At 44.6% G+C, this 21712-nt stretch overlaps 1 protein-coding gene across 1 annotated transcript in view; it reads left to right on the forward strand.

Moving 5' to 3' along the window:
- The first annotated feature begins 2628 nt into the window (after positions 1 to 2628).
- Positions 2629 to 21712, forward strand: part of LOC126100691 (T-box transcription factor TBX1-like) — a 196820-nt gene continuing 177736 nt past the window's right edge. Inside the window, exon 1 of the mRNA XM_049911307.1 lies at positions 2629 to 2787. Within this exon, the coding sequence (XP_049767264.1) occupies positions 2629 to 2787 (159 nt within the window). The remainder of the gene's footprint in view (positions 2788 to 21712) is intronic.

Genomic DNA, 21712 nt, shown 5'->3' on the forward strand with positions numbered 1-21712 from the left:
TTTTGTTTTAGTAATACTTTGATTTTAATAATTTTGAAATGACTGATTGATAACTGGCTGTTGAGACATGTTTATTTTTAAAAAAAAATTAAGTAATTTGGATGACAGGTTTAATTAATAATAGCAACTAAAGTTTAACGTTTTGGCGCCCTACCGCCGAGCACAGCAGCCAATCACAGAGCAGCAGCATCATGCAGGTTGTGTTTCAATCTAACATCTGTCACCGGTACCTCATCCCACACTGCGGCATCTCTATGCTTCTTGCATCTCCACTGCCCTGGGAATAGCTTCCTGGAGCCTAATATGATGGCTGAATAAGCCAGAAATATTACACTGTCCCCGTAGATATACAGGGTGATCAAAAAGTCTGTATAAATTTGAAAACTGAATAAATCACGGACTAATGTAGATAGAGAGGTACAAATTGACACACATGCTTGGAATGACATGTGGTTTTATTAGAACCAAAAAAATACAAAAGTTCAAAAAATGTCCAACAGATGGTGCTTCATCTGATCAGAATAGCGATAATTAGCATAACAAAGTAAGACAAAGCAAAGGTAATGTTCTTTACAGGATACGCTCAATATGTCCACCATCATTCCTCAACAATAGCTGTAGTCGAGGAATAATGTTGTGAACAGCACTGTAAAACATATCCGGAGTTAGGGTGAGGCATTGGCGTCGGATGTTGTCTTTCAGCATCCCTAGAGATGTCAGTCGATCACGATACACTTGCGACTTCAGGTAACCCCAAAGCCAATAATCGCACGGACTGACGTCTGGGGACCTGGGAGGCCAAGCATGGCGAAAGCAGCGGCTGAGCACACTATCATCACTAAACGACGCGCAAGAGATCTTTCACGCGTCTAGCAATGTGGGGTGATTCTAATAAAACCCCATTTCATTCCAAGCATATGTGTCAATTTTTACCCCTCTATCTAGATTATTCCATGGTTTATTAAGTTTTCAAATTTATACTGAATTTTTGATCACCCGGTATATCAACGCCCGTCGGCATCTGAAGGTATTAATATACAGGGTGACTCACCTAACGTTACCGCTGGATATATTTCGTTAACGACATCAAATACTGACGAATCGATTCCACAGGCCGAACGTGAGGAGAGGGGCTAGTGTAATTGGTTAGTACAAACCATAAAAAAATGCACGGAAGTATGTTTTTTAACACAAACCTACGTTTTTTTAAATGGAACCCCGTTAGTTTTGTTAGCACATCTGAACATATAAACAAATACGCAATCAGTGTCGTTTGTTGCATTGTAAAATGTTAATTACATCCGGAGATATTGTAACCTAAAGTTGACGTTTGAGTACCACTCCTCCGCTGTTCGGTGGTGTGTTTCGGAGAGCACCGAATTACGTACTGATCCAAAGGGAACGGTGATGGACCTTAGGTACAGAAGAGACTGGAACGGCACATTACGTCCACATGCTAACACCTTTTTATTGGTCTTTTTCACTGACGCACATGTAGATTACCGTGAGGGGTGAGGTACACGTACACACGTGGTTTCCGTTTTCAATTACGGAGTGGAATAGAGTGTGTCCCGACATGTCAGGCCAATAGATGTTCAATGTGGTGGCCTTCATTTGCTGCAGCACAATTGCAATCTCTGGCGTAATGAATGTCGTACACGCCGCAGTACATATGGTGTAATGTCGCCGTAGGCTGCCACAATACGTTGTTTCATATCCTCCAGTCTCTTCTGTACCTAAGGTCCATCACCGTTCCCTTTGGATCCCTACGTAATTCGGTGCTCTCCGATACACACGATCGAACAGCGGAGGAGTGGTACTCAAGCGTCAACTTTAGGTTACAATATCTCCGGATGTAATTAACATTTTACAATGCAACAAACGGCACTGATTACGTATTTGTTTATATGTTCAGATGTGCTAACAAAACTAACGGGGTTCTATTTGAAATAACGCAGGTTTGTGTTAAAAAACATACTTCCGTGCATTTTTTTATGGTTTGTACTAACCAATTACACTAGCCCCTCTCCTCACGTTCGGTCTGTGGAATCGGTTCGTCAGTATTTGATGTGGTTTACGAAATATATCCAGCGGTAATGTTAGGTGACTCACCCTGCATAGTTATAATTTCCGCACTTGTCTCGAGTCGAGTAGGTGTGGGGTGTGATGGGACGAAAAGTGAATCGTGCGACTTGTCAGCGAGCATCTCTTACAGAACTGTATGAACAGGTGGTGCTGACGTGCCATAACGTGTCTCAGGACAGTATTCGCCGTCGACAGGACTCCGGAATCAGCGCCTGTATTGCCACCAGTGGAGGCTGCCCCACTTGCAAGTACGGGTGTTTCAGCACGAGTCGACTGGTACCGCAGAACCGCTTGTGGTACTCGTCTGCAAGAGAATTTATTTCAGGTACACCGTATGAACTCTTGCAACGATAAATGTTGAGTGAATCGGGAAGCTGAAAAAGGGGTGTACTAGCTTTTTCTTTGCGGCGCTGTACACGTCTGCACAGTGGCGGTGTCTTGGCCGCTGTCAGCAGTGGACGTAACCGTCCGTCGCTGCGTCCGGCGCTGCCAACCTCATCGCCTGCCAGCCGCGGCGGCGGCGGCGGCGATCCGGCCTGACTAATGGCGCACTGCGGCGTGTTTACGAGGCCGGCGCGGCGCGGCGCGGCGCGGCGCGGCGCGGCGGTGTTTTCCCTGCGGCACGCACAATGCGCGGCGCCTGAAATACTGGGGGCGGACGCGTCGGCCCAGCTATTAGCGCTGCGTGGCGCGGCGCGGAATGTGACGAGGTGGAGACGTCGCCGCGCCGCCGAAAATTATAAACGAGGAGAAACTGCGCCGTCCCGATCGTCTGTCTGCCGCCCTATTTTTGTACCGCCTCCGTGACGAGTCTTAATGGAGCGGGAATCGTGACAGGTGTGGTGAGCTAACCACAGGGACAGAGAGCTGCTCAGAAAAACAAGGTGGTTCACTGTACGGCCATCTTAAGCAGCTTCTTGTCCCAATGAGCCACTCGTGACAAGCCAGTCTGCTCGCACTGCACTCATCCTCGCGTCTTATTGCTGCACAGAGTCGCGCCCGACACAGGTGGTCGTTCTCGTTTCCGTGTCGGCGCCAAAACTGCTTCTGTTGTGAGAGCTGACTGTGGTGTCACCGCCAGACACCACCGGGGTGGCCAAGCGGTTAAAGGCGCTACAGTCTGGAACCGCGCGACCGCTGCGGTCGCAGGTTCGAATCCTGCCTCGGGCATGGATGTGTGTGATGTCCTTAGGTTAGTCAGGTTTAAGTAGTTCTAAGTTCTAGGGGACTGATGACCATAGAAGTTAAGTCCCATAGTGCTCATAGCCAGACACCACACTTGGTAGGTGGTAGCCTTTAAATCGGCCGCGGTCCGTTAGTATAGGTCGGACCCGCGTGTCGCCACTATCAGTGATTGCGGGCCGAGCGCCGCCACACGGCAGGTCTAGTCTAGAGAGACTCCCTAGCACTCGCCCCAGTTGTACAGCCGACTTTGCTAGCGATGGTTCACTGTCTACATACGCTCTCATTTGCAGAGACGACAGTTTAGCATAGCCTTCAGATACGTCACTTGCTACGACCTAGCAAGGCGCCATATTCAGTTACTATTCTGAACAGATAATATTGTGAATCATGTACCGTCAAGAGCGACGTTCATCATTAATGGATTAAAGTTAAGTATCAAACTAATTACGTCCGCTTTCTGAATTCTAATTCCTTGTCATGTTCCAGACCTCACGTCAGTAGAGTCCTTCCCTCCTCACGCCAGCCTGCGTGAGCTAAAACGCGTGCATTTCGGCCTTCCCTCGTAACACGGTGTTGGCTCTTCTGCCAACACAACACTGACTGCTGCACTTCGATACTTGAAAGGCAGGCTTTGAGGGACCATAGTTTTTTTAGAAAAAATGGAAGTATCTACAGGGCGAAGAAAAATTCGCGCACGCGAACTTCGCAACGCGATTCCACACATACCAGCAATACTTAAGTGTCTCACACAAAATTTCGTCCTGCGCATAATTCCGACAGTAAATGGACGTCAAATAATTGGCAGTCTGTCAACACTGTAATCACATAGGCGGTACCTACCTCTTCCTCTACACTGGGGGTGCAGTGGATAGCGTTTTGCCTCAACATGCTTGAGGACGGTGGTTCGATTCTGGATCGACGCGCATTTGTTTTTATTTGCTAAATTTAGGCGGCGTGGTACGGTATCTGGCGTCTTAAAGATCATACAGCGATTACAGTGGGTATTCTACAAAACATTTGCACTTACCTGCTACGAAATAAATGGTTAAAATGGCTCTGACCAATATTGGATTCAGCATCTGAGGTCATCAGTCCCGTAGAACTTAGAACTACTTAAACCTAACTAACATAAGGACATCACACACATCTGTGCCCGAGGCAAGATTGGAACCTACGACCGTAGCGGTAGTGCGGTTCCAGACTGAAGCGCCTAGAACCCCTCGGCCATTACGCACTACGAACACAGAAATTCACATGTCATCATTTTCGTAGTTCAGCTTTTAAAGAAGCCTTTTGCACGTCGTGGACGCCAATTGTTTCGCACCACTGCATCTACTAGATTCCAAACCTGTTTTCCGTCTACCGTCCCCCCAATAGTCCCATCGATTTGTAAAGAATGTTCAAATGTGCGTGAAATCTTATGGGACTTAACTTCTAAGGTCATCAGTCCCTAAGCTTACACACAACTTAACCTAAATTATCCTAAGGACAAACACACACACCCATGCCCGAGGGAGGACTCGAACCTCCAGCGGGACCAGCCGCACAGTCCATGAATGCCGCGCCTCAGACCAACACCGACTCAAAGGAAGGCCTCGGCGCTTGTTGGTGACGTCACGTCAGCTAGGCACGGCGAACGCCAGGTCTGTTGCAGGCACACTCATAATGGTGGTGTCTCCCTCCCTGACACAGGAAAATGTGAAACTGTTGGCGGTAGTTGACCAACACACATTGTTCTGAGAGATTTCTGCAATCAATTAATTGTGCAATTCATTACACAAATAGTGTACTCCTGAACTCTAATTTCCACCTGTTTTAAGGATTGACATACAAAAACAACTTCATGATCCAACAGCAACAGAATTCGTCCTTCTTTACCTTATTTGTAAATCTGAGGAAGTTACGTTTATGCTGGGTTGCTTTTACAAGAAACTGTGAACATATTAGTTCTCTTCTTCAGGTATCTTGGTTGACTATGGAGTGAGGAGCACTGAATGTTAATGAAATATCTTGCGATTGTACACGTTGGGGGAGGGGGTGGTGGACAGAAGAAGAGGCAAAAGAGAGGTAGTTGTTTTCTCAAATAAAATTTTTTTATCTTATAAAGTTTCTCCTTTCAGTTGCAAGAGGGGAATATTTATTTTTTCTAATGTGCATGTTTAAAAAAGTTTAAGCTCAGAAGTATTTTCGATGTATGAAGCTGTTTAGAATTCCTTTCGTTGAAAACGACCGTAATATAATGACTGGCAACAGCTGGACATTTACACATGTAAATTAGTTCACATTTCCAGTGACGATGTCAAACGAAAATAAATAAATAAATAAAAGAAACGAGTTCCTTGTAAGGGGGTTGGGGAAAGTTTCGATAACAAAATGGATCAAGTAAATATAGTTACTTGAATGTAAAATTTCCGAAGCTTCCAATGGGGCAAAGCATCTTCTCATACTGATCTACGTTTGTTTCGACAGGATTCAGTAATACAGAACTATCATCTTCATTTGTAGCTTTACGATAGTAAGAAAAATCTTTCATCTGAATAAAACTGCAGAATCCAAAACAATACCAAACATTTTGTCCAAAAATAAGAGATTTATAGTGATAAGCACGCCCAGGCGTTTCTGCCTGCAACAGACCTGGCGTTCGCCGTGCCTAGCTGACGTGACGTCACCAACAAGCGCCGAGGCCTTCCTTTGAGTCGGTGTTGCTAAGACCGCTCGGCTAATCCCGAGTGGCATCGATTTGTAGCAACTATTATTCTATTCTTGCCAGGTTCAGGTCAACTACATTTCGTTAGGAATGAGCTGTGTAAGTGTCGGATGCATGTGGCCTAAGTAAAGGCGTGTACTAGAGTATTATGTCACAGAATGAAACTTGCAAATAAAAGCAAATACGCCTCGACCCTGAATCGAACCCTCGACCTGCTGCATGCTAACCATAAATGCTACCCACTGCACCACCTGCACAGCACTAGTCTTTGTTGCTGGCAGAGGCACCATACAAGTGATTACAGTACTGCCAGACTTCCAATCTTCAATGTCCGTTTACCGCCGGAAATATGACCAGGACGAAATTTTGTGACACACATTTTTGTATCGTTAGCATGCGAGGAATCCTGCGAAGTCAGAGTACGTGATTTTTTTTTTCACCCTACACGGCTAAAGCGATCGTATGGTCACCCGATCTCATTTGCGCGTTGCCTATGAAATGGCTTCCACAGGGCCGGCCGGTGGTGGCCGCGCGGTTCTAGGAGCTTCAGTCTGGAACCGCGCGACCGCTACGGTCGCAGGTTCGAATCCTGCCTCGGGCATGGATGTGTGTGATGTCCTTAGGTTAGTTAGGTTTAAGTAGTTCTAAGTTCTAGGGGACTGATGACCTGAGATGTTAAGTCCCATAGTGCTCAGAGGCATTTGAGCCATTTTTTTTGAGGCTTCCACAGGCACCAAAAATTGTTTTCCAGTATTTCACATGATTATTCACCGAATTTAAAAATTTTAAATGTTCTCATAATCTACTCATTAAGAGGTACAGTTTTATGGTAAGTTAACACAATAAGTGAAATATTAAAGTTAGAAACTGTGCGTATATCTTAGCGCACTTGGTGCGCAAATTACCCTGAGTATATTCACCTACTATTTGAAAATGTGAACGTTCAGCGACTACGAACAAGCATTATCCATACTTTCATATCTTTCGGAAACTTTTTCTATCCAATACTCCCTCAAAATAATGAAAAGAAAAAAATATCGTTTACTATATGTAGTACAATGTCAGCCACTAACTATATTCGCAACACATTTTTCAGACAGCATCCGCATATACCACTTAATCTACTTGCAAAATTACATCAATGCAAGAGACACAATTCAGGAGATGCCATGGACGTTGAGATGGGTAAAAACTATTATTTTTAAAAAAACGGAGCGTAAATTACCCAGACTATACTCATCCAATATTCGATAAAGTTTTGGTTTTTTGAGTTTTTCAGTAGTCTATGGCTGAATAACTCGAAACCTATAAAATCAATTTTGTGTCTTCAATCATAAAGTTTTTACATAGTTCGCTTCTAATTTCTAGCACATTAACTCAATTTGTAAAATAATCATACATTTAATGCTGTTTTACACAGGAGAGTTGGATTCTTTAAAGAATTGGGGGGGGGGGGGTACAGTTGCTGGTAGTAACAGACTGTAGGAACAGGCAGTGATAATACAGGCTGCATTAAAAAGGACTTTTCAACTTTGAAATTCACATGAACTAGTCTGAGCCTTTGTGTCATCTTTAAGGAAAATAGAACAAGTTTTGACTCACGTGATACTCTAGTACAGAATAGCGCCACCGCAAGCGCTGTTGCAGCAAAGGTGTCCGCTTTCGCCGGCCCCCAGCGTGTTCGCTGTGTGTTTTGGTTTGAAGAGTCGTAGTGTGCCTACACATGCTGTAAAACTTACACGGTTTGTGCAGTTCGCCACGCGGCCACGCTGCCGGGATTCCCTAAATGCCCGCTTTCCAGGCAACTGTGTGGGCCGAGGTGCCCCAGTTGTGTGCCCCACGTTCACTAGACCTCACACCTGTTGATTTTTTTTCTTTTGGAGATTCGTGAAGGTTACCGTGTTTGTTCCACCATAACCGACTACTCCAGCAGAGCTCATAACTGGAATCCACAACTGAACAGGTCATGCATGACACGATGCAGAGACTTTGGCAAGAAATCGCCTGCCGATGGGACGGGTGCAGCATAACCAATGTAAGATGTCGTGATCTCCCGATCTCCACTGCTTACATATTCCGCCCTCACAATCATATTCCGCACATCAAGACGCGTCATTCGAAGCCAAACTCGATAAGATAAAGTCAATGTTGTATGAATTCATGTAAACGATATGCAATTAACAAGTAAGCGCACTGTGGTTGAAATACTCGGGGCTGGCGTACACACATACATTCCAGACACGACGGTCACAGAAGCTTTTAGTTCGGGAGAGAAACCGGACAACGGGACGCCGGTCCTTTCAGAGGACGACCCAGCCGATGTCGGCCGGTGACCGCCCATGTAGTGGACAGTGTGGGCCCGAGTGAAAGGGGGGAACAACCCCGTGTTCGGCTTAAAAGCATATTACGCTACATTGTGTGGGAGTGGCCAGCCTACGCATTCTTTACACATAGGACGCAGTTTCAGAGGTTTTCACAGGGAGACAGCAAATGCCAAATGCCAATGCTACAGGTTTCCGTCTTGGTCACCTCAAACGAAACGTCATTCTCCCGTTTTAGAAGAGCAATGCTGATTGGCAGACGATATTTCTGACGCCTTGAGTTGAAGGAATAATGGAAGAGACCGGAAGATATACCCCTTCATGTCTGGTGTGGAGAAGCGCTGTTCCTTTGTCGCTCTTGGAGCGAGGAACAAGTCTCTCCTCAGTACTTCACTGGGAGAGCACCTCTGTCGAGAGCGAATCGAAGTGCTACTCTGTACTGAGTCCTTGCGATTAAGCGTTGTTCACTGTGCTGGCCGACACACTTATTGTGCGGTGTGAACGGACAGAGTTATAGTTAAACGCCTGCGAGCGAATTTTGAGCGCGGTGGACTGGTTATCTGACCGGTGTACCACGCCAATAGTTAGACTAGGGGCGAATAGGAATCCTTCATCAAGGCATAGGGAGAGTTTGATTGGCGAAGGTCAATCCAGATAGAACGAGAGTTATCTTATTTGTCAGCAGCGAGCGGCGCAGACAGCAGTCATCACAGCTTACGGTATTGTGCGCTACAGCTATTGCGAGCCCCATATTTCCTCCACAACAGTACACTTCACTGTATTTCACACGCGACAGCAACATTCTAAAGGATGATTATTAAAGTTGAGTAGGCGCGCCTCTCAGCCATCTTAAACTTTGTATAGAAATTTCATTAGCGAATTCTATCCTTGAGAGGTAACTTCACATTCCGAAAAGAACCAGGATATAACTTGTACAATTCATAACTAAAAGTGCCATTGTGATTTCTCAGAATTTTTGGAAAATAAATAATAACTTTCGTTAGTTTCATGTTTTTCTTACACTAACTAGCTCTACTCCAGTACCCAAGTAGCCCACTTGTTATGTAAGAAATTTTGTAAATTTTTGTGTCATTTCCTTACAGTGGACGACTCCAGAAGATATTTATTGCTGAAAGTTTTTCAGGCATTTCTCTTTAGAACGTTAGGAGCGTCTGTCTGACTTCTGTAGTAGTGTGGGGGTGGAAATTGCATCTTGCAGGAGCCACAGGGTAAAGGGTACATCTCAGATTAATCCGTTGCGCAGAATAACAGAATAACAGATCAACCCCACACCTCAGACCAATGGAAGTGGCATCGAACCTGTTTAGGTGTAAAGTAAAAACTTGCGTGTGCTGAAAATGAAAACTATGTAAGTTATCTGAATAAATCAATATCAGTTTTCAAAGTTCTAAAGTCCTTTTTGATACTCTCTTCCAAGTTTATTAATGACCAAACAAAACTTTATACTGGATGCTCTTGTCGAAGACCGTACGGTAAATTTTTCGCTCTCCTGACAACTGAAACACTAAGATATGAGAATATCTACATTTATCTGCTTGAGACAACACATGGTTTCTAACTCATCTAACTCATCATTTAGAATCCACATATCTAGGTTTCCTTCTGAAATGCGAAATGACGACGAGAAATTATTTATCTCTTTAAACAGATTTGACTTTTCCACTGATGAAACAATTTTCATTAATAAATTTTCATCTATTTACCTTCTTATTTATGATTTATGCATAGCGTAAACTTTTTCCTTCATCTTGGTATAGTAAAGCCAAATACCTTTTTGCCTTTCAGATACTTCGTCTTTCTCGTGGGAGAAAATTGTAGGAAAAATACCAGGTCGCCGTACAACTTTTCCAATGAGTCAAGAAAACAAAGCAAACAACAAAAATAAAGATTAAGAAGTCACAAAATCCGTCACTGTATTTTGAATGGGCCCAACGAGCATAACTTAACTTCCAGGGTTAGCAAACGCCTTCATAGTTTGCTGTTCGTGTGCATTATACAGCATACTCAAGACTCGAGCTTTTAGTACTCCACACTCAGCTCAGTCAACTGATACTCGCGTGACGTGACTGGTGGATGAGATACAAGCAGCCACATGACGCACAACACAAAGTTGCTTGCGTAATACAGGCTTCACCTTCTTCTCTGCGATATCTTAAACGTTAGGCACTGAAGAGCCAAAGAAACTGGTACACCGGCATAACATCGTGTATGGCCCCGCGAATAAGCAGGAGTACCACATCACGACGTGGCATGGACTCGACCAATGTCTGAGATCTCTTCTGAACAGCATGTTGCAAGGCATCCCAGATATGCTCAATAATGTTCATGTCTGTGGAGATTGGTGGCCAGGGGAAATGTTAAAAATTAGAGAAGTATTCCTGGAGCTACTCTGTTGCAATTCTGTGTGGAAGTGTGGGTTATCGCATTGTCCTGCTGGAATTGCCAAAGTCGGTCTGAATGCACAATAGACATGAATGGGTGCAGGTGTTCAGATAGGATGCTTACGTATGTGTCACCTGTCAGAGTCGTATCTAGACGTATCAGGGGTCCCATATCACTCCAACTGCACACGCCCCACACTATTACAGAGCGTCCACCAGTTTGAACACTCCCCTGCTGACATGCAGGATCCATGGATTCATGAGGTTGTCTCCATACGCGTGCACGTCCGCTTGATACAATTTGAAACGAGACTCGTCCGGCCAGACAACATGTTTCCAGTCATCAACAGTCCAGTGTCGATGTTGACAGGCCCAGGCGAGGCGTAAAGCATTGTCTCGTGCAGTCATCAAAGTTGCACGAGTGGTCCTTCGGCTCCGAAAGCCCATATCTATGATGTTTCGTTGAATGGTTCGCACGCTGACACTTGTTGATGGCCCAGCATTGAAATCTGCATCAGTTTGCGGAAATGCGGAAGGGTTGCACTTCTGTCACGTTGAACGATTCTCTTCAGTCGTCGTTGGTTCCGTTCTTGCAGGATCTTTCCCTGCCGCAGCGATGTCGGAGATTTTATGTTTTTCGGATTCCTAATATTCACGATACATTCCTGAAATGATCGTACGGAAAATTCCACACTTTATTGCTACCTCGGAGTTGCTGTGTCTCATCGGTAGTGCACCGACTACAACACTGCGTCAAACTCTCTTAAATCTTGATAACTCGCAATTTTAGCAGCAGTAACTGCGCCACACACTTGCTGCCTTAAACAGGCGTTGCCGACCGCAGCGCCGTATTCTGCCTGTTTACATATCTCTGTATCTGAATACGCATGCCTATACCAGTTTCTTTGGCGCTCCAGTGTATTTATACAGGGTGAAAAGTATTTAAACCGACAAATTCAGGGAGGTCGTAGAGGACATCAAAACAAATATTTTTCCCTACTGTCATTTTTTCCTATGAGGTGTATTTAAACCGGTAGATCAAGATTTCTCTGGCGACAAATTAATTAAACCAACAAACACTTTTCAATTTTTTATGACCAAGAGACAACACATTAACACAACCCAATTTCAATTACAGTAGAGTTTCAAAAATGCCTCCATGGACACGTAAACAAAGGTTACACCGTCGGACCATGTTCTGTCTGACATGGGCAAAAACCCCAGGAGTATCCTGAATTGTTCCTGCTGCTGCTACGATCCGGGCAACCAGATTCTCTTCTGATGCAACAGGAGTTGCGTAAACAAGGTTTCGCATCTCTCCCCACACAAAAAAGTCCGGAGGGGACATATCTGGGGATCGAGCACGCCATGGTACAGGACTACCACTGACAGTCCACATTTCTGGGAACCATCGGTCCAGCAATCGACGCACACGACGACTGAAATGTGCCGGCGCCCCGTCATGTTGGAACCACATGCGTTGTCTTTTAGGGAGCGGGACGTCTTCCAGCAATTCTGGCAGTGCTCTGGCTAGAAAATTGTAATAGTGCCTGTCATTTAATGGTCTAGGTAGCAGATACGGCCCAATTAAACAGTCCCCAACAACACCGACCCACACATTAACGAAGAACCGCACTTGATGAGCGCTAGTAACTATGGAACGTGGGTTATCCTCGCTCCAAACATGCGAATTGTGCATCTTGAAGACTCCATCACGCCCGAATGTTGCTTCATCGGTAAACAACACAGAGGATAGAAATGTAGGATACATTTCACACTGTAAATGAAATGGACGTAACAATTGCTCTCGAAGGACTGTTCTCACATTCGTCTAATTCGTCCCCATGTTACGTGCAATTGGACGAGTGCTGATTGAAGGATCCCGCTCCACATGCTACAAGACAGCTTCCTCAAATTGCAGCGTTCTTACCGTGCGACGGCGTCCCTGTGCAGGTAACCTGCTAAATGACCCGGTTTCACGCAGACGTTGGTACACAGCAGCAAAGGTCGTATGATGCGGGATACGGCGAATAGGATATTACTATTGATAAACCCGCTGTGCAGCTCGTCCGTTGTGGTGCGCTACGTAGTACGCACCAACCATATCAGTGTACTCACTCAAGGTGTATCGCTACATTAGTAAACAGAGACAGTGCACTACTACACTGGTGGACAACAGTAGCCTACAACTGAAGAGCGTAATATGCCCTCTAACAACTGAAGATCGTAATATGGCCTCTAACAACTGAAGAGTGTAATACAGCCTCCACCGGTTTAAATAATCCTCATAGGAAAAAATGACATTAGGGAAAACTATTTGTTTTGATGTCCCCTACAACCTCCCAGAGTTTGTCGGGTTAAATACTTTTCACACTGTATATGTGCAACCAGTGACAGTTATTCTGCGATGCGCTCGAAGCCACTGCTGCTCATATTCACTTACCAAGGCACATAAAACACTAAAATATTATTTACGTTGGATTAGTAACGGCTGGTGCATTGATCAAGCACCTGTCTTTGTTGCTTAGCTCTGTACTACAGTCTTTTACGTAACCTTTACTTTTCGCTATTTTTTTAACGACTGTGCTAACCTTTTATAAGCATCAGATGTACACCCAACTGCCGCGTTTGAATAGAGTGTACGGTATATAAACGTCACACTAAAACTCAGTGAAAATTGACACGTGACTTTAAACCACGCACCCCCCTCCACAGCCCCGCAGCAGCCAGCGCTCCTACATCCAAGAGGCACACATTCTGCACCTACCAAGACCCTGGCAACTCAAAGTAGCTATAATCTAGTTAATATTTTAAGTATGGCAAACCACTTTTAAGCGTTTTTCTGTTATTTGATGCCTCGGACGTTTTGCAAAACAATTAATAACTCATAAAAACTGTCCCTCTTTGCGGTATATACCTATTAACTTTGTCAAAACATACTCATGGGAAGCCGATATTGTATATAAGTACTGGTGGCTTTAAATATGTCGCAAATAAACAGTTGTTATAACATTAATAATTCATATATATTGTGACAGTTCATAGTGTGTATAAGGGGTATCACTAAAGTTTTAGTTATGTTTTATCATACACATAATGGAACACCCCACCCGTCACTTAGCTGGTTTTGGCGTGTGTTCACCCCAGCTAATTGACTAACAGATCAACTGAGAGTGCAAAACGGCCGGAATATCGGATAACGCAAAAAAGTAATATGGCCCTGTGATTCCTGATTGAACTGCGGTGGCAGTGTTGACATTAATTGATTCAGAATTGATCACTTTTAATTAAAAAAGGAGTGCACATTGATGTTATATTCAGCTATTGAACACCAGATGCAAATGTTGAACATAAAATTAATTAAGAAAGTGACTTGGGATTTCAACTACTTGATTGAAAACAGATGCAGTCGATTAGCACAAATTTATTTCAACTCCCGACCTTCAATCATCACATCACAAGACTCTCCTATCAGGCAGTGGTAATAAATTGCGTTTAAGTGGAGTAAAGCCCGATAAATCAAAATTAATTCCTATCGACTGACCCAGGCGTAATGCATAGTGCGAGAAGAATTCCTCAATACACGGGCCATGAAACCCTCGTGTAAACTTTGCCGACGTGATCCAACAAATTAATGTGGCCTAATTCAAGCCGGAGCGGGTGCAATATCACCGAATTCAGCGTGGCGGGGCGGCGTCGTTGTGTGGACGTCGGCCGACCTCGTGGTGCTGCAAGGCTGCGATCGTCTATTCACTCCTAGCTATCTTGCTCAGTACATAGCTGAACGAAAGGTTTCTATCTCCAAGCACAATCGTTCCATTTGCTAAGTCCTAAACTGCAGAGGTGCTCACTCTTTCTCAAGCAAGCTGAGTAAAGAACGCCACGTCCGCACTCTAGACAAACTGGGAACGGAAGACCTCTACGGAGACTTCCCACACTCTGCTCTTCTCCTCGGTTTCCCCTCCAGCAAAATCACTTACGCGAATTGCAGCGCCAGTCGCGTTAATTATGCGTCGCTTCCCAGCACCGACCAATGCCTGCTCTGGGAAATGAACAAATTCCCACAAAATTTCCCTTCCTCTCAATTTCTGCTATTTAGCTCCTCCCAGGCCACCCATCAAGGTTAGCGTCTGCACAAAACACCAATTTTTCCGGAATTCTGACTCCCAGGAGAGGACTTCAGATTCCTCGGTCCTATGTTCCCATCGGAGGCCGGCGTATTTCACTCTGTCGCTCTTCACCTGATTTACTTCAGACTCTGCGGATCGTGAATTCAGCGTGAAGTTACTATAGTCATGAGCATATTTTGGCCTCTGTTGACTGCTCCACCGTAGGTTTGCGCGGCTTTCTCGCATGTTTCACTGAAAACGGGATGGCAGACATGTATCAACAGGTGTACAAGTTCTCCGTCTGCTTCCCGGTACACCAGCATGGAGTCGGGGTCAACAACCCACTCACTGTCACTCATCTTAAGGCAGCTGGAGGCCGCGCCCCATTACCGCTTTCTCAGAGCTTGAGCTGCCCAAAGCTGCCTATTGTCGCTTCCCTTCGCCGCTCCCCAGCCGGCCACGTTCAACTCTGAATACTTCCCTGGGATAAACTAGCCTCCAGTAAATCGACGCGTTTCCACAAAGTTTTCATGTCGTGTGAGATACTTTAAAACCATCACCCGACATTTATTATTCCAATACGTCCATACTATACCCTGTACAAGATGAATTGTGCCTTGTCAGTCATTTTTGTTCAGCCCTTCTGTTCGCTCAACGTGAGTTAGGTGATCTTTAACGACTTCATGTAAGGGGCACAGTTCTTGCCATCTTACAATAAGAAAATTCCGGTGTGTTGCAACTGAATTCATTTGTGTGCACCATACATGTTTTGCCTGTCCAGTGGTGTCTCTTATGTGTGATGTAGGTCTTGGAGGAAATACTTGGCAGGCAGTAATAATATTGGTAGTCATTTCCCTTAGTTGCTAACTTCAATTAGGATTTAAAGGCAGGGAGATACAGCTGTCCCGACCAAACGGCTCTATGCAAACTGGAATGATTTTAAATATCACGCGAAATATTTTCGTATATTCTTGCTCACTATGCTCAAAGTACTAATCCTGCAGAAAAAACGTACAGGACCATTTCGTAAGAAATTTAATGTAATTAAATTTTGTACTAGGATACATTTTCGCTAGAGGCCTTAGTTTTCAAATTATTCAAGGAAAACTGACGAAAGTGACGGTGAAATGCATTTTTCTTGAATAACTCCAAAACTATGTCCTCCAGTGAAAACACAACAACGTTTCACCGGGCAACGCCGGTCAACTGCTGTTTGTGCATCAGAAATCGGTTGCAAACTTTCTCCACGTCAGCACGTTGTAGGTGTCGCCACCGGCGCCAACCTTGTGTGAATGCTCTGAAAAGCTAATCATTTACATATCACAGCATCTTATTGCTGTCGGTTAAATTTCGCGTCAGTAACACGTCATCTTCGTGGAGTAGCAATTTTAATGGCCAGTAGTATATTTAAGCGATTAATATTCCAAGATCACAGGTTAATATTAGCGCGAGATAAGCTATTGCAAACGTGAAATGCTGGTAATTAATAACCGATGTAGCCTCAAGAACACTGAATGCGAGCAAGGGAACGTGCGTGCGTTGTGTTGCAGAGGTACCGGGTGTCACTTTGTTGGTGGAGTTCCACGCCTGTTGCACTCGCTCGGTCAATACGCGAACGATTAATGCTGTTTATTAATGACGCTGGAGTTACAGTCCGACGATGTTCCAAATGTGTGCGGCTGGAGACAGAGGTAGTGACAGAGCAGGCCGAGGCAACATGTAGACACTCTGTAGAGCATTGGTCGAGCCTTGTCCAGACGGAAAACACTCTTGGAATGCTGTTCGTGAATGGCAGCACAACAGGTCGAATCACCAGATTGACGCACAGATTTGCAGTCAAGGTCCGTGGAATATCCACGATAGCGCTGCTGCTGTCATACGAAAATGTACCCGAGACCACAAGTGTGTCTAGCAGGCAGACAAGCTGGTTGCAGGCCCTTAACTGACCTCCTCCTATCCAACACACGACGATCACTGGTAGCGAGACAGAACCGGCTTTCAGCAGAAAACACAACAGACCCCGCCGTGTCCTCCAACGAGCATTCGCTTGACACCACTCAAGTCGCAAATGGCGATGGTTTGGTGTGAGTGGAATGTTCGCTACAGGGCGTCTGGCTCGGGGTTGTCCTTGAAGCAACCGATGTGTAACAGTTCGTTGTTTCACAGTGGTGCCAACTGTTGCTCGGCTTGCTGCTGCAGACGCAGTCCGATGCGCCACAGCCACACGCCGAACACGATGTCTTCCGCATCGGTAGTATCACGAGCAGTCCGGATCCCGGTCTTCTTGCGACCCCACATTCTCGCGACGACCGCTATCAGCGGTCGTGTAGTGTGACAACATCCGTGACAAATGTTTCTGCAATATCGCCGGGCCACGACAGCCTGTCCCTTGTCACAGTCGCTTATGCCAGAGGATTTCGCCATTTTCTGCTCGTATCGTGGCCAGAATGATTCCGCATTCGTATCCGCTCCGCTCCTACACTCTCCTTACCGCATCACGTGCGCACGACGTCACCAGACGGCAGTGAGTCTGACGATGGAGAGTCCTCATAGTATTTCACGAGAGTAACACTGCTACATAAAGGAGATGTAGCTCTCTATGGTGTCTAGGCGGCGTCTGAGAAAAGTAACTGATTTTTATCTACTAAAGTTTTTATTTTTTTCAAACTACAATATTGTCCCCATTAAAGTAGATCCCTTTGGCAGCAACAAACCGGCGGAGTCGTCGTCCCAGTCTTGGTTACAGCGCTGAATCGCTGCAACTGGTAGGGCCTTTTAACATGTCGGTTACAGTCGTTTCAATGTTCTACAAGGTCCCATAATGTCGCCCTTTTGGAACATTTTTTAATTTCTGGAAAAGAAAAGTCACAAGGACTTAGATCAAGTAAATAGGGGAGCTGCGGAACAACACTACTGCCCTTTGAGGTAAAAACTTCCGTGATGGAAGTGGGCGTGTGACATGGCACGTTGTCATGGTGCAGCATCCACTTGTCTGCATCCAGTCTTGCTCAGTTCGCCCTCTTCTTGAGTCTTTCAGCGACATCTTTGTAAAACACTTGGTTCACAGTTTGCCCTGAAAGGACAACTTATTTATGCGCAATACTTCCACTGTAAGAAAGAAGTATTGGCGGCCGAACTTCCCCGAATAGGGACCTCCCGGCCAACGGTGTCATACGCTGATTTCATTTCAACATTGTTTCAATATTTGATTTGCTCATTCGAGCTGTCTTCGGTCGAGGAGATGACTTAATGTGCCACTCCTCATTTTGCCGCTTTGTTTCAGGACTTAGCTAAAAATTTCAGGATTTATCACTTGTCATCACACGATTGAACCATTCGTAGTCATTGGCAGTCTTCTCAAGAAGATCAACGAACGCACACCTTTTTTCTCGATTGTCCTTGTGCTCTGTTCCGAGGTTTTTTTTGGCAACATTTTGGCACAAAGCTTTTGCATGGGCAAATCTTCGGTCAGAATTTCATATAAGATGAAAGCATTTAAGTTTATTATGTCACCCATCGCACTTATTATTAAACATCCGTCTGGTCTCACAAGAGGACGCACACGTTTTTATAGTTGAACGTCTTCCTGAGCGAGGTTCATCGTGTTTTTGTTCATGATAAGCAATGTTATCCTTAGGCCTGTTCAAACTTTAGAAATGTCACACTAGCGCATTCCCCAAGTTCAACACAAAACTTGACGCATAATGTTGCTCTCAACTTCGCCTGTTCCATTTTCGTAACATACAACAAAAACACAACTTCGGTGATAGTGCTCTCCAAAATTCACGTGATGGCTATACGGAGCTGAAACTCGCTCTGTGCATCTGGAAGGCATGGAGACGCCGGTCTACCCAAGCAGAAGAACACAGCGTTGCCAGATCGCTCACCGTCTTCTCACACTCATTACTTTTGGCTCTGAGCACTGTGCGTCGTAACTTCTGAGGTCATCAGTCGCCTAGAACTTAGAACTAATTAAACCTAACCTAACCTAAGGACACCGTCCGCAGCTCGTGGTCGTGCGGTAGCGTTCTTGCTTCCCACGCCCGGGTTTCCGGGTTCGATTCCCGACGGGGTCAGTGATTTTCTCTGCCTCGTGATGACTGGGTGTTGTGTGATGTCCTTAGGTTGGTTAGGTTTAAGTAGTTCTAAGTTCTAGAGGACTGATGAGCATAGATGTTAAGTCCCATAGTGCTCAGAGCCATTTGAACCATTTGAACCTAAGGACATCACACACATCCATGCCCGAGGCAGGATTCGAACCTGCGACCGTAGCGTTCGTTCGGTTCCAGACTGCAGCGCCTAGAAGCGCACGGCCACTCCAGCCGGCCTCATTACTTTTCTCACGCGCCACCTGTATCCAGTGCTGGTTACTTTTTCTTAGGTAAAGTTTCTTTTAGAAAGCAAAGGAAAAAGATATTCTACTTCTTACGGAGGATAAAGAAAGGATGCGAAAAGAACAGTTAAATGGCACGTACAAAGGTATCGTAACACACGGAATAAACCAGAATTCGTAATTCAGTGAAGGTGCGAAAGATTGTTATTGAAACGGCATTGAAATGCTGTGTAAAGAGTGCGGTGCAAGTCCGTAACGAGTGCGGTAAACGAAATAGGCCTTCTAGTAGCTGTAGTTCATAATACACATATTACACGTAATGCTGTAAGATCTTTCTGTATATATAATATATAATACATATATAATAATATCAGAAGTTCTATCAGTATTCTGAGATCTATATGGTGACTCGTTCCATGCCCCAGTAGCTGCGGCTCGCATGGTCCCACAGGGAACCCGACAAAAGTAATTAAAATAATAGATATGGATGTCACACTACAGTCTTGTACGCAGCTACCTCAACTATCGCAGAAGCCTCTCAACAAATCCAAATTTCCCATATCCATTTTACACTAGTTATATTACGTATTTATTCTATCTTTTGCCTCTTACTTTGTATCCCTAACATTGAATGACATGAAAGACTACAATAAAAGACATACCACTAATGCTGGAATCAGATGCTTTCTTATACGTAGGAACTTCCTTTGCCATGTGCTGTGATGTGAAGGTAGTCTTAGAAGCATCTGAAGGTTTCTGTAGCGCATCATTCTTATCTTGGTATACGATATGTAGAGAAATGTGTACATAAGACGTAAACCAGGAGAGACGCAGAGTCTATAAAGAGGCTTCTACCTCACGTGCCCTGCAGGGGGCAGGTTTACATGACGTGGAGTGCCTTCAAGAGTGGCTGTAAATCACAGATTATCACCTCAAATAAAAGCCGCGTGTCGATTTCTTAGCTGCCAGAAGCTGTACGCATACACTTTTGTTCTTCTTGTGAGAGATGTCATTATTTCGTCCTCGTTCGTAATATTCAATTTTATTCTTTCTACGGGCTATTACAGTTCGCGAGTCCTACTTCTACTGCACACTGATAGCAGTTCCTCTAGTATCTGCTTTACGTTTTTACTATAAGACAAAAGCATTCTAAGGTATGGGGTTGGAGGTCCAGAGGATGGACGTGAGCTTCTTCTGAATGGGGAAAATTTTTAATTAATGCAGGTAAATAGAAAACTTATTCATAGCTAACACTTGTTTCAAGAACCATAAAAGAAGGTTGTATACCTGGAAGAATCCTGGAGATACTAAAAGGTATCAGATAGATTATATAATGGTAAGACAGAGATTTAGGAACCAGGTTTTAAATTGTAAGACATTTCCTGGGGCAGATGTGGATTCTGACCACAATCTATTGGTTATGAACTGCAGATTGAAACTGAAGAAACTGCAAAAAGGTGGGAATTTAAGGAGATGGGACCTGGATAAACTGAAAGGACCAGAGGTTGTAGAGAGTTTTAGGGAGAGCATAAGGGAACAATTGACAGGAATGGGGGAAAGAAATACAGTAGAAGAAGAATGGGTAGCTCTGAGGGATGAAGTAGTGAAGGCAGCAGAGGATCAAGTAGGTAAAAAGACGAGGGCTAGTAGAAATCCTTGGGTAACAGAAGAAATATTGAATGTAATTGATGAAAGGAGAAAATATAAAAATGCAGTAAATGAAGCAGGCAAAAAGGAATACAAACGTCTCAAAAATGATATCGACAGGAAGTGCAAAATGGCTAAGCAGGGATGGCTAGAGGACAAATGTAAGGATGTAGAGGCTTGTCTCACTAGGGGTAAGATAGATACTGCCTACAGGAAAATTAAAGAGACCTTTGGAGAGAAGAGAGCCACTTGTATGAATATCAAGAGCTCAGATGGCAACCCAGTTCTAAGCAAAGAAGGGAAGGCAGAAAGGTGGAAGGAGTATATAGAGGGTTTATACAAGGGCGATGTACTTGAGGACAATATTATGGAAATGGAAGAGGATGTAGATGAAGACGAAATGGGAGATAAGATACTGCGTGAAGAGTTTGACAGAGCACTGAAAGACCTGAGTCGAAACAAGGCCCCGAGAGTAGACAACATTCCATTTGAACTACTGATGGCCTCGGGAGAGCCAGTCATGAAAAAACTCTACCATCTGGTGAGCACGATGTACGAGACAGGCGAAATACCCTCAGACTTCAAGAAGAATATAATAATTCCAATCCCAAAGAAAGCAGGTGTTGACAGATGTGAAAATTACCGAACAATCAGTTTAATAAGTCACAGCTGCAAAATACTAACGCGAATTCTTTACAGACGAATGGAAAAACTGGTAGAAGCCGACCTCGGGGAAGATCAGTTTGGATTCCGTAGAAATGTTGGAACACGTGAGGCAGTACTGACCTTACGACTTATCTTAGAAGAAAGATTAAGAAAAGGCAAACCTACGTTTCTAGCATTTGTAGACTTAGAGAAAGCTTTTGACAATGTTAACTGGAATACTCTCTTTCAAATTCTGAAGGTGGCAGGGGTAAAATACA

The sequence above is a fragment of the Schistocerca cancellata genome, chromosome 9, assembly GCF_023864275.1.
Source record: "Schistocerca cancellata isolate TAMUIC-IGC-003103 chromosome 9, iqSchCanc2.1, whole genome shotgun sequence".
Classification (NCBI taxonomy): domain Eukaryota; kingdom Metazoa; phylum Arthropoda; class Insecta; order Orthoptera; family Acrididae; genus Schistocerca; species Schistocerca cancellata.